Source organism: Ursus maritimus, unplaced genomic scaffold, assembly GCF_017311325.1.
Source record: "Ursus maritimus isolate PB19 unplaced genomic scaffold, ASM1731132v1 scaffold_18, whole genome shotgun sequence".
In the NCBI taxonomy this organism is placed as follows: domain Eukaryota; kingdom Metazoa; phylum Chordata; class Mammalia; order Carnivora; family Ursidae; genus Ursus; species Ursus maritimus.
This window is the reverse complement of record NW_024424230.1, coordinates 13,196,374-13,209,585: the sequence shown is the minus strand read 5'-3', so window position 1 is coordinate 13,209,585 and position 13,212 is coordinate 13,196,374. Positions and strand designations below refer to the sequence as shown.

General features: G+C 40.6%; 1 protein-coding gene across 1 annotated transcript in view; it reads left to right on the top strand.

The window, feature by feature from the left end:
• The window catches only part of PHLPP1 (PH domain and leucine rich repeat protein phosphatase 1), a 206,022-nt gene that overhangs the window by 170,610 nt on the left and 22,200 nt on the right, over positions 1-13,212 (top strand). Inside the window, exons 11-12 of the mRNA XM_040632453.1 lie at positions 7,382-7,582; positions 10,352-10,514. Of these exons, the coding sequence (XP_040488387.1) occupies positions 7,382-7,582; positions 10,352-10,514 (364 nt within the window). The remainder of the gene's footprint in view (positions 1-7,381; positions 7,583-10,351; positions 10,515-13,212) is intronic.

Genomic DNA, 13,212 nt, shown 5'->3' with positions numbered 1-13,212 from the left:
CTCTATCTAAATTTTTAAAAAATTGTATGATATTGTGTATTTGGTTTGATGAGTTTTGGGGGAAGGAAAAAACCAAAACTGACAGTTGTGGGAGCAGCTCAACCCAGAAAACATGAAGTTCCAAACATGGAAGAGGGTTTTGGGGACAAAATCTCTGCGACAAGCTTCTTGCAGGTGGGTTCAGTTGGGATTTATTCTAGTTTGCATGGTCCAGGCCAACATCTTGATGACCCAGGACATTGAAGTCACTGTGCTGGGTGCCCCAGGGCATTGAAAGTGACATCGTATTACCCTCAAGGGGCTCACAGTCTAATGCAGACTTTAAAATAATTACACCATAAACCATAATAAAAGGTGGGTTTTAGAGGGTAAAAGAGAGGGGAAATGATATGGTTGGTTTTAATTTAGTCTCCTGGCGTGAAGAACAGCGCTTTGCTGTTGGATAATACAGAACTGTTTGTTTGGTAAATAGCTTCAGGCAGTAATGAAACTTTGCTTCGGTCCTCCTTCCATTCAGTTTGCTCCAAAATACAAATCTTAAAAAAATATAGATGCTTCTCGTTTCTTTCTTTCTTTTGTGGTATTAAATTACTGTTGCCAGTTCTGTGTTTGGTTATATAACTGAGGAGAGGGCCTGAATACAAGTCTTCATAAGTTATAAATGGTTTAGCTCGTGCTCTAAGTAGAACTTGTGCTTGGAAGCTTTAAGAGAACTGTCAGAAAAACATGCGTCATTGGACACAGAGCAAAAGACTGAACTTTGACTCTCTTTTTGTGAGTTTTTCTTTAGCTCTGGATCCTGCCTGCTAAAACCAATGTCATGGTTTTAATTACATGATACTGTCTGTTAAGTACTACAGCTTTAGAGTGGTGTATATTAATCTTCCTTACCTGGTGGTAGAAGGTATTTGGTAACCAAACGAGAGAAGGGAACCTGCTTTAAGTTCGATGACTTTTAGTAATGTCTTTCTCTTCCTATGAAAACTTTAGACCAATTTTATTAAAATTCTTAGGGCTTGAACTGGCAATGTTAGCTTACGAGTTTACTCTCTGTATTCATCTTTGAGTTTTGCTTATTTTCACTTGCTTTTCACTGGCAGCTCAAAAACTGTAGACAGATGTGAGATGTGATGGACCGTGTGTTGCCAAGAAGTTGACTGTGATTTTGTGTCTTGTGATGAGGGTGGGATTTGGTTCTGTGGGGTGAACCAGCAATATTCTAATCAAGATCTCACTGTCCTAGATCTCTCATCTTAGCTCTTTTTGCTTAGAGTGGAAAATCTTCTTGATGGGAGCCCCCAGGAGTTTCAGATAATCAGTTTTTATCAACAGATGGGCAGGGCGGGGTAGGTAGTCACCCGGGGTCTCCGAAGCAGCAGCAGACGGATGAGGTATGGCCACCCTTCTATTCGTGAAGTCTTGGTGAGGGCCCCCTCCTGGCCCATCTCACAGATGCACGCTCCTTTGATGGAGGGAGAGCTGCTCCTGTAGGAGGCCTGTCTAATTAACAAAGCCGCAGCTGACCCTTTAAAGGAACGTTGTAGATTCCTGTTGTCGGTGGACATTAGGGTGTTTTTATCCCTGGTTAGAGCAGTACAAAGTGCTTTCAGGGGTGGGAGTGGGGAGAGTGTATGTGCAAATGAAATACATGGTAATTATTAAATATCCCCTGAGTATTAGTCATATTACAGACCATAAGTTTTAGTGACTCAGTACATGTGTAAATATCAAGGGGACTAAACGGGAACAGAGAATTTGGAGAGCGTGATCAATTGACCATGACAACTGGTGCCTTTTGGCAAAGACGGATATTTCTGGCATTTTTAAGAGCTAAGTTGCCTACACTATTTTGTTTAAGTGAAGAGAGCTAACTTGTGAAGTTCTGATATTTTGAGAATAAATTACAGTGTTTCTCGAAGTGTGTCTTCACGATGCCCTGGGGTACATATTAAACATGCAGATTTCTGGCCCTTATCTCTGTTCTACTGACTCAGTATGGCCAATCATCAGAATCCTTAATTCCACAGAGTTTTGAAGCCTTACCCTGACCTACTTAATAAAAATATCCAGGCGTTGAAGTTGAGAATCATTTACCTTCTGATAGGAGGGCACAATATCACTTCTCTGTATTTTTGCCCAAAATGCACCACATTATTCTAATGATAAAACATCAAACAAATCTAAATTGAGAGATAGTCTACAAAATAATTGTCAAGTACTTTTCAAAAGTGTTAAAGTTGTTTAAGACAAATAAGACTGACTAAAGGAGGCTAAGGCATGATAACAACATGGGATCCTGGGTTGGATCCTGGACCAGATAGAGGGGACATCAGTGGTATAATTGTTGAAATTGGGATAAGGTCTGTAGATTAATTTGTAGTATAAATGTTAAATTAATCCTTAATTAATTGTACTTAATTTTTAAAACTAATTCTTTCTGTGTTCTTATTCAACAGTTCTTTCATCTGTATAATTTTTGTTCCTTTACCTGATAGCCCTGTAGCCTGCCAGATTTTCATACCTTCCAAAATAATAATTCTGTTAGACTGTATGCACTTTTTCTTCATTTGGTGGAATCCCCACTATTAGGTGGTGTTGCTAGGCAATTAATAATTGTGTTCTTTTTTCAAATTGATAGTGGGGTATAACATTAATTTAATGGGTTTCTACCAGCACTTTAAAAAATTAAGTAGGATAGAAAATATTGTAAGATAGAGTCAGGTTAAGTAGTAATTGTGAAACTTTTTTTTACTTTTTTTAAGAGATTTTATTTACCTTAAAAATATTTATTTATTTTAGAGACAGCACGAGGAAGAGGGGCAGAGAGAGAGAATCTTAAGCAGACTCTGGGCTAAGTGCAGAGCCCAACTCGGGGCTCAGTCTCACGACCTTGAGATCATGACCTGAGCCAAAACCAAGAGTCGGGTATTTAACCAACTGTGCCACCCAGGCACCCTAAGATTTTATTTATTTATTTTAGAGATAGCAAGCAGGGGGAGGAACAGAGGGAGAGGGACAAGCACACTCTGGGCTGAGTGCAGAGCCCGACACGGGGCTCCATCCCACAACTCGGAGATCGTGACCTGAGCCGAAATCAAGAGTCAGACACTTAACCGACTGAGCCACCCAGGTGCTTCTGTGAGACTTTTACTTGTACGTGTGTGTGTTGCATCTGTACTGGGTGGTGATGTAAAATGTAGTTTTACTCTTGTTTACTATCAAACGTTTGAAAGCCCTTCCCTTAAAAGCTATCAGCCTTGTTAAAAGTATTGTTCTGTTTGGACAGATGTTAAGGAATTGAGAGTGTTTCACAGTTCTGGACACTGGGGGCCAGAAAGCAAGGCTTTGTCTAAAAGTAGAAGAGTTTTCCTGGGCTTGGAATCTTAACCTTTTGCATTTTTAATAGAATACAAGTCCCACTACTGATGTCCAGAAAAATTATTAAAATGCAGAATGCCGGGGGGCCTGGGGGGCTCAGTCCTTTGAGCATCCAACTCTTGGTTTTGGCTCAGGTCATGATCTCAGGGTCGTCAGATTGAGCCCTGTGTTGGGCTCTGCACTCAGCCCAGAGTCTGTCTGAGAGTCTGTCTCCCTCAGCCTCTGCCCCTCCCTCTGCTTGTACGCTCTCTCTCTCTCTAAATAATTTTTTTAAAATGCAGAATGCCTGGTATACTTACAAATAGGTAAATCTGTCTTGATACCAAACCCTGCACTTTGTTTCAATGACAGAAGTTGGCTGTAAAATTTAAGGGTGTGCTGGAAATTACTAAAAAGCAAACAAACCAAAACAAAACAAAAAAACCTAGGTGAGCCAGAGCAGATGGACAGAATGTGCGAGGGAAGAACAGAGCAATTGCTCAGGGCTCAGGAAGTGGATTTGTCTCCCTGCTGCTGTGGGCAGCTTTCCAAAGGCTTTAGGGCAGGAGCTGTACATGAGTTTTTTCTCTGCAACTTTTGTACTTTCTGCTAAGAAAAGTTTTTGAGTACTAAGTTATCTTAAGAATGGAGTTTAAAGTACTCTGCACATGTGGTCTTCACGCTACCCAGCAGGTGCCCTACTTGACTTCCAGCATTTTTGGAGAGAAGGGCCTATGAAAATGTCCTCAGGAAAATATTTTATTATTACTGTTCTTTAACATTTGAACTTTGGAGAGATGTGTTAGGGAATCATGGACTTTTAAGATTAATGAGGTCTGGGTTTTATTTCTGACTCTGTCATTAATTACTTTTTAGTAATTGCCAAGTAATTTGACTTTTCTCAGCTTGCGTTTCTGTCTTCGGTGAAATATGAGGGGGCATCTCTGTGATGATGGGAGAACCAAGTGAAATAGAAAATAGGAAAGAGATGTGGTCTCTACATAGCACCTTACAGATGAATGGAAAGCAGTCATATGTGACTGCTTTTTCTCTATTTAGCAGAGGAGAGTTGCCTAGTGAAGAGGATTATACGGATGAAACATTTCTTGGCGCGTGAACCAGTCTTTTATCTTTTATGCAGTTATCACAAAAATCTATAAGGGAGAGGCTTAAGGAGGTTATCACATCATCTTGAGTTGAGACCAGACTCAGTGCATTAGGAATTTTTGGAGGTTTTGAAAGCAGGGGGTGTGGTTACATACCCCTGTTTTTTGAGTTAAACTGTTAACCGAACTGGAGAAATTTTGCAAAATTAAAGTAGTTGCTCATTCTGGTGGAAATGCAGCACCTAGACCATTAAACCAGTCTAATTTGTCTCCTGCTGAAACATTGTGAGGTTGGGGGACAAGTGTTTAAGAGGATGGTCTTTGAACTGAATTTTCCTGAGACCATTATAATCAAAAATCTTTTTAGCCCGATTGTCTGCTCTCTGACCGTTAACGAACAAGATGATTCAATCAGGCCCTTTCAGTTCAAATCAAATCCTTTGGAACCAGCCCATGTAGTTTCAACTTAGTTTCATTTCCTGGAGGGGTAGGATGTGGGATTTTTTTCCCCTCTTAATTCCCACCAAAGAATATATAGCTCCTTCAGCACAGCAAATTTCAACAAGATGAGAGGACAAGTCTCTTTGGAAATCACCTTCTTCTCTTCATTCAGATGTTGTGAGGGGTTTTCAAAGTCCCTTTGGCAGCTTTCTAGGTGAGTGTCCACTAGTCAGTCTTTTTTCCTTTCAAAACAACGTTCCCTCCTTTTTTGGCCTGAAAATATGCAAATATCCATGAAATCTCCTTTCTTGCGTCCATAACCATACATTGCCTAGACAATTCTATTTTAATGCGATTGTGATACAGTTTCCCAGCCAACCCCAGTCCATGAAGTTTCAGGGCAATACATTTTGATTTGTTCTAATTCTTCACTGAAGAAATTCTTAACAGGGAATTTAAGTCAGGTGATGTAAATGGGACCCGACGAAACAGACTCGTAAAAATACTTTGAAGACCTATGGTGCTGAAATTGGTTTCCTTCCTAGTTCAAAACCATTTCAGAAACTGCATGAATGACCTTTATTCTCTTCTGGGTAGCACACACGACTATAATTTCCCATGACTATTTATGGTCTGTACAGCCCTTTCTAACTTCCTTTTTTTTTTTTTTTTAAATGTCAACGGAATACGTGTTTCTTTAATGGAAAATGTTCTATTTTGGGGAAGCTGCTTTTCCTTAGACAAGTAGTGGAATTGGAGTGCGTGTGTCAGTGTGTGGGGGGGGTTTGCAAGATTGGGGAGGATTAGTGGATTGAGAGCTTGGCATGACAGTCCTGGTGATGACTCCTGTATACAAAGCCCTTTTTTTGTCCAGGGTTAAAAATAACTGTAACCTCATATTCCATAGTCTTTTTAAGGAAGATTTTATTCCTTTTTCCTAACATATGGCAAAGTAGTCCTGAATTGGATGCTGGAAGTTTCAAATCCAGGTGGTTGTGAAACAAGAGAAAGGTGGTTCATTAACAGGCTTTTCCAGGTGGGGAGGCAAGGTGGCTTTGACCTTGGTAACCACAGTGGAGAGTGTGATGGGCAGAACACCCTCCACGTTCCAGGTGCTCCAGCTTCACAGTGGAACCCACACAGTGAAGGTCCGTTGTGAAGCTGGAGGGTCACCTCTGTGATTCACGAGCCATGCATAGTACCTGCTCTGTCCTTCCCTTTTCTTTCCAGTGACACGGAGCCTGATCACAGGAAGGATTCTGTTTCAGTTCTCCAACTTTGCATTTTACGTTTATCTGTGTTTCACAATGACTGTGGAAGGATTACGTGATTTTAGTTGGCTAGGGTGTCAAAACATTCTTCGTATTTTAGCCATTTTCATTCTGTCATTGGGATAACTGGTAGCATATATACCTTGTTTGTTTATTTTAATGTAAATCTTATTGAAGTATAATATAAATACAGAAAAGGGGTCAGATCATAAGTGTAGCACTTGATGAATTAAGTGAACATGCTTGTGTAACCAGCACCCAGATCAAGAACCAAAACATTGCATCAGAAAAATTAGAAGCCCTCTCCCAGATACTACTTCCCTTCCCTACTTCTGGTAGCATGCATTAGTTGTGTTGTTTGTTTTAAAGATTTGTTTATTTTAGAGAGCATGGGGCGGGGGAGGGGCAGAGGGAGAGAAACTCAAGCAGACTCCCCACTGAGCATGGAGCCCAAAGCAGGGCTCAATCCCATGACCCTGAGATCATGACCTGAGCCAAAGTCAAGAGTTGGCGCTTAACCGACAGAGCCACCCAGGCGCCCCATACATTAGTTTTGCCCGACTTTGAATTTGATAATTATGGACTCATGCAGCGAATCCTCTGGTAGCGCTCCTTTCACTCTCTTCTGTTTGTGAGCATCCTGCGGTTGATGTGTGTGGTTACAGTTTTTCATCTTGCTGCTTTACAGTTGTCTGTTGTTTCAATACAGAGCGAAGTGTCACCTGCAGTTGTGAGTACATGTCAGAGAAACGTGGTTTGGGTGCCATACTGAAAAGGACTTAGTTGCTATGTGATTTTGTTGTATTGTGATGTCTAATGTCTAATTGTTTATTACTCTAAAGGCTCTTTTATTTAAAAATAAGCAATTGTTTTCTCTTCCTTAAGACAGAATATTAATCAGCTTATCACTTTCCCTTCCACTCCCTACCAGCTATAAAATTAATCACTTCTCTCACCTCTGTGCTTCCAGAAAAATTAATTTTTATCTTTCTGTATTTAACACATATAGGTACTGTATTCCTCAGAGATAGTGGAGTCATGTATCCCTATGCCTGCTAGTAAAGCCAGGGCCTACTTTTAAATTCATGTTTCTAAACCCAGTTTCTAACATTCCAGGTATCATTCAGAAAAATTCTAGATTTGTTGAGGATTCTGGACTAGACCTCTGGCTTATCAGTGGGATTTTGTTGCATTTTGTCATTGTAGCCTGAGATTCCTGAATGCATCTGCAAACAAACTGGAAACCCTTCCTCCAGCCACTCTTTCTGAAGAGACGAACAGCATCTTACAGGAGTTGTATTTGACAAATAACAACCTCACAGATAAATGTGTGCCCTTGTTAACAGGACATCCCCATCTAAAGATCCTTCACATGGCCTACAACCGACTTCAAAGTTTTCCAGCAAGGTAAAAGAGGATCACAGAGTAATGTTCTTCATTGCATTTCTGAAAATGGATTCATAGATGGAAAAGCAAAAGACAAAATGTTTATTTCCCAGATAATGTAAACCTTATGCCTCCTGGCCCTTGTTCACAGTTGTCTTTCATCTAAGCCACGATTAACATTTCCCTAAAGAGAAATGTGTTAGTTTTTCTAATATGAATTATCCCAAGACCCAAACACTACAGTGTTACTTGTGATTTTGAAAATAAGGTATGTCATTTCATGGGCATGTTTTTTCTTCTGGTTCTTTTTAACCAAATCATTTTTTTAAAATTACCCTAATATGGTGTGTGGTAATTAGAACATAAACTAGGATACCTGATGGTTCTTAATTAGCAACCGGTTTTTATATTTGTGCTGTGGTGTAAAAAGCAGTGGTGGTCTGTGCAACCACAGAAACCCTGTGGCATTATAAATAATTTATGGCTCTCAGAATATTCCATTTTTAATTCTGTTGTAATGTGAACTTCTAATTTGGGGGGCAGTGGTGTTGTATCTAATTTGACTGAATCCCCACACTGAGCCTGGGAGGATTTACTCTGCTTCCGTGTCATTGACATTTGTCCATCTAACAAGTTAGGACTTGGAACACACACCCACACATCAAAGAAGCAAACACTAACCCCTCTGCTATTCTGCGGCTAACTACAACTCAGCACTGGGACAAAGCAAAATACTGGCACAGCTTCCCTCCACTGCCATCAAGGCTACGAATCTATTGAAACCTTACTATGCATTGCAAATATGCCTTGACTTAAAGTATTGCTCTGTTTTGTTGTTGTATATCTTTATTTCTTTATTTTTTCCTCTCATTTGATGTTAATGATTAAACCTTTTTTTCTGTGTACTTTACTTCTATGTACTTTTACTGTGTACATAGTATTTTACTTTGGGATGAGGAGATGATATTTCTTGGAAGAAAACATGGTCAACACATAACAATAATTTCTCTGAAAGGACTCATGGTCCTGAGACGGTGAATAAGCCTTGCAGGAGAAATGATCATCAACTCAAATTTTGAGTGACGGTATCCCCCAATGGCCCATGCCGGTTGTAATCAGCCTAAATACAGAGAATTTTTTTATGCACCTCAAAAATCCATTCTGCTATAATTTCTATCTTCCTGGGGATTGTGATGTGGCACAGGAACTCCCGTAAAGACCCCGAGTTCCTTAAGAGTCAGGACTGTGATTTGTCTCCATCAGGCCCACGTGTCCTGTGAGGTGTGCACTGGCGGGTAGACACTCCACAGATGGTTGCTGAACTGAACGTGCTCCCGCGGTCTTGTCCGTTGACCACCTTCTTTGTCTGTTGACGGATGGAAACTTCTTTTTCTTTCTTGGGCCTGATTTCTATACTTCCGGTCATTTTTCATGCCCCGTTACCCACTGATTTCTCCGTATTTCTTTCCAAAAAGTAATAGTCTTACAAATTCTGGTGGTCGGAGCTGGATTACATCACAGTCCACATGCACAGTGCTGGTAGTGCATCTCAATGCCGTGATGAAAATTTAGTTCTTTTTGTATCTTCAGCATATATTTATTTTCAGGATAAGCAAGCAAATAAGATAATCTTTTTATTTGAGAGATGACAGAAAGAAAAGTAATAAAAGGATTTCTTGCTAAATTTTTTAAAGGTGTATTATGACCCGTGCAGCCATAACAAACAGAGGAGATATCGACAGTTGTAAACTGAATGATTCAGATTATAAGTTTGAGTTACACTCACCAGGAATCCTGCACTTTTTGAAGTCCAGGATCAGCAGGGGTAGAAAAAGAGTCAGAGGGGTGGTAGATGCTATTACAGGATTATAGGGGCAGAAGGTTTTCTCCTCCAGATTTACAGAAAAGGCAAGAAACCCTAACTCTGAAATTTCCTTTATTCAGTTACTGTAATTATTACTTAGTATGATGATGATGATCAACTATAGGTTAAGGTTGAACGATAAAAGACATTCTTAAACAAAAGTATTCAATATATTACGACATGCTAGTAAGGTAAGGTTAGAGACAGTCCACTTTTGTAGATGCTTAGCAGGAGGTGAGAGAAATTTCTTTTGGGTATGGTTTGAATTTGGGCACCGCCAGAAGGTCGAGAGATGATCCAGATGATACTCCCCACCACCTTATCATCACGAAGGATGTCAGAGGAATTTGGGGAGTAGGGTTTTAGGAGAAAGCGTATCTTCATATGACCTAGAGCCCCGTTCTCCTCTACGTCCCCTTGAGTTCTCAGTGCCAATACAAAGAAATCATTCTCTCTGAGCTCTTTGAAAGCACTTACATTGGACTAATGCTAACTTTTGACCCACTTTGAGTAGGATTTTTATTGGAGTTCAGACTAAGTGATGTAGCGTAGTGATTGTTGCCAGGATAACTTGATTCATAGAGTTTTAAGAGGAAAGGGACATCCATTTTTCTGTTTTTGCTTAATTTGAAGATTTGAGGGTAGTAGTTTTTGTTTTGTAGTAGGAAAGGAGGTGTTAAAATACTTGGATACTCAAAAACAGTAGTGAAAAATGGTCCTGTTTGTTAAAATGGTTATTACAAGTGAATCTTTGTTTTTAATTCCAGGGTAGTTAACACCACAGTGTATGTTATACAAGTCAGTCTTTAAAGAATCTTTAGACTCATAGTAAATTCCCTTTTTATTCTCATCATGTATTAATTTTCTTCTTAAATTGCCTTGTGATTATTTTTTGACCTCCTCTCCCTTGGATTTCTCTTTTTTAGTAAAATGGCAAAACTGGAGGAACTTGAAGAAATTGACATCAGTGGGAATAAACTGAAGGCCGTCCCGACGACCGTCATGAATTGCCGGCGTATGCACACCATGATTGCTCATTCTAATTGCATCGAAGTCTTTCCTGAGGTCATGCAGCTCCCAGAAATCAAGGTATGTGGTTTGATCCCATAAACTCCAAGCTGCAGGTCAGAAAAGAGAATTGCTTTTCTCCAGTTCGTCAGTTCAGGATGTTTGCACCTTTGTTGGATTGAAGGCTCTCGGTCATCCTTGCCCCATCCTAACTACTGGACTACACTGTCAAGTCAACAGACGGGGGAGGAAAAACACACACAACAAGAAGAATAAATAAAAAGACACTGGATTAGGAATTGGGAGAAATCATACACTGGGCTCTGTCCATAACTAGTTCTGTGAATTAAGGTTAACCATAGAGTCACCTAACTCTTTCCCATCTGTCTAACAATACTCGTCCTCCTTATTTCCAGGGTGGTTATGAGGCTTGAAGCGCATGTTACTCAAATGTCTGACAGCAGTTTGAAAAAGTTAACAGTACCGCTGCACACTCGCCCCCAGACCTCCCCAATTAAGTAGCATCCACCACCCCAGCACCCAATTAGTAACAATTCCCGGTGTAATCCTGGTGTAAGATAGATACAGTGGCATTACTGTCACCAAACGTTCATTTCAACGTACTGAAATTAGCCGAACAGATACTATTCCCACTTGATAGTGGGGTGCTGAATAATGAAGGGCTCTGTATACACGAAGACAGCAGACTGGTGGCAGACTGTCTGCAGTTCCTGATCCCAGGATGAAACCAGTTCACCAGAACGAAAGCCATCTAACAACTTTTTACTCGTGTATTTTGGGCGCAAAAGTAAGAAGTTCTTTACATAGCATGTATTTTTCTCATTGGCACCTTAGCATTTCTGATCATCGGTTTTGTGCTTAATAAAAAATGACTCCGTGGTTACAGACTTGGAGCACATTCTAATCTCCTAAAAGGAACAGAAGTCCTCCTACTTGGCCACTCTTCATTTTTCAGGCACTTTCTGGTATGAACTGTATCAGATTTAAGAAAGTGTGTAGACATTTGAAGGCACTCTAAGTAGCACCATAGTCTTTCATCATAGCCGTACTTGTGCGTTTGCGTGCTGTTGGCATGTGCAAGCCGCTTGCTAGGTGTGTGCACGTGTGCACGCTGTAGTCCACGATGTGTTTTGCTGTGAGCAGGGCTCTGGAGGGAAACGGACCTGGAGTTGAGGCCCAGCTACAAGTCCCGTAACTGCTCTGTCCCCTCAGCTGTACAGTGAGGGGAAGAATCGTCCTTCCTTGACGGCGTTGCCATGAGGGTGAAAGGAAGGCGTCCGTGTGGACGTTTGAAACAAGAGTGGCGCGTAGCCGGAAGTCTGTAGAGGGTAGCTATAAGGACCACAGCCTCGATGTGCTTCAGCTGTGCTGTTGATCATATGGGGCAACTGTTCTGGCCAACGCCCAACAAGATGTGGAAATCTGTTACTTCAACAAGTACGTCTTTGCCTCTAGCACCAGGGTAGCAGCTGAGCGTCCCAGGGCTCCCGTGCCACCCAGTGCTAGACACGGGGGCCGAGTAAACTGTGTGCTGTGCCCGGTGGGACCCCAGGACAAGAAGGGAAGAGTCTCCAGACCAACCTCCCATTTGCTGGTCTTTCTTTCTGTACCTGGCTTTTAATGTTCTAGAACTCTAAATTGGCGAGTAGGCTTTTTTTTTTATTATTATTAAAGTATCTGGTTTAAAGTACAGATACAGGTAGACATTTCAATGTTTCAGGTTTTGACTAGATTTTGCAAAATCTGACTCATTCTGTGAAAACGGATTCTCTCCTAGACCCTTGCTTGGCTTCCTGGATTCTAAAGTCAGTGCCTTCTATTTCTGTTGAACGTCTTCCTCTGTTGACTTCTGTCTGTACCTGACTTTACAGCTCCTTTAAAAGTTTTACTTCTGGTATTGCTTTTTTTAATGGTTTTCTTTCTTTTGGTCTTTGATTTTTTCTTGTTATCCCAGCTATTATATCTTAGCAGTTTCTGTATGTTAATAATGTCCTTTTTCTTAATTATTATTCATTTATTTATCAGAGAGAGAGCACAAGCAGGGGGAGCAGCAGGCCGAGGGAGAGGGAGAAGTAGGCTCCCCACTGAGCAAGGAGCCTGATGCGGTCTCAATCCCAGGACCCTGAGATCATGTCCTGAGCCACAGGCAGATGTGTAACCCATGTCCTGTCTTTCTGATCCAGCTCTTCTATTACCAATAGATAGAGATTTTGTTGTTGGGGGTTTTCTCTGGGGTGGGGGTGGGAGTGGTGATGAACAGCATCAGGTATCCTTTATGTACATTTCCCAGCCCTGGGCAGAGAGCACTGGTAAAGTAGTAGTTATGTTGTTTTAGAACTCTGAATTGGTATGTCAGTGTTCTTTCATATGAGAATCTTTTAAATTGCAGTGTAAGTATTTACACACATTTAAACCATCCAAAAGAAAAATCTTGGTCAAAAGACTTGCTGTATCTCAAGTGATAAAATACCTACGAGCATCTTCACTGCAAACTGAGCTCTAAATTAGCATGTTTTTTAATGTCCTAAGTTGAAATACTCAGCCTATACTAAAATTTTATTATTGAGTTAATAACCCTAGATTATATTTCTATTGCTTGTTGAAAATAAAGTGAAGTAATTGTATAGTAGTTCATAAAAGGTATTATGATCATTGCAATTATAAAAACTGAGCAGGAACATGATTTAAAGAGGGAGAGGCCCTAGTATATTTAACTAGCTTGTTCTATCCAAGCAGTCTCATCTTTTAAGACTTTAAA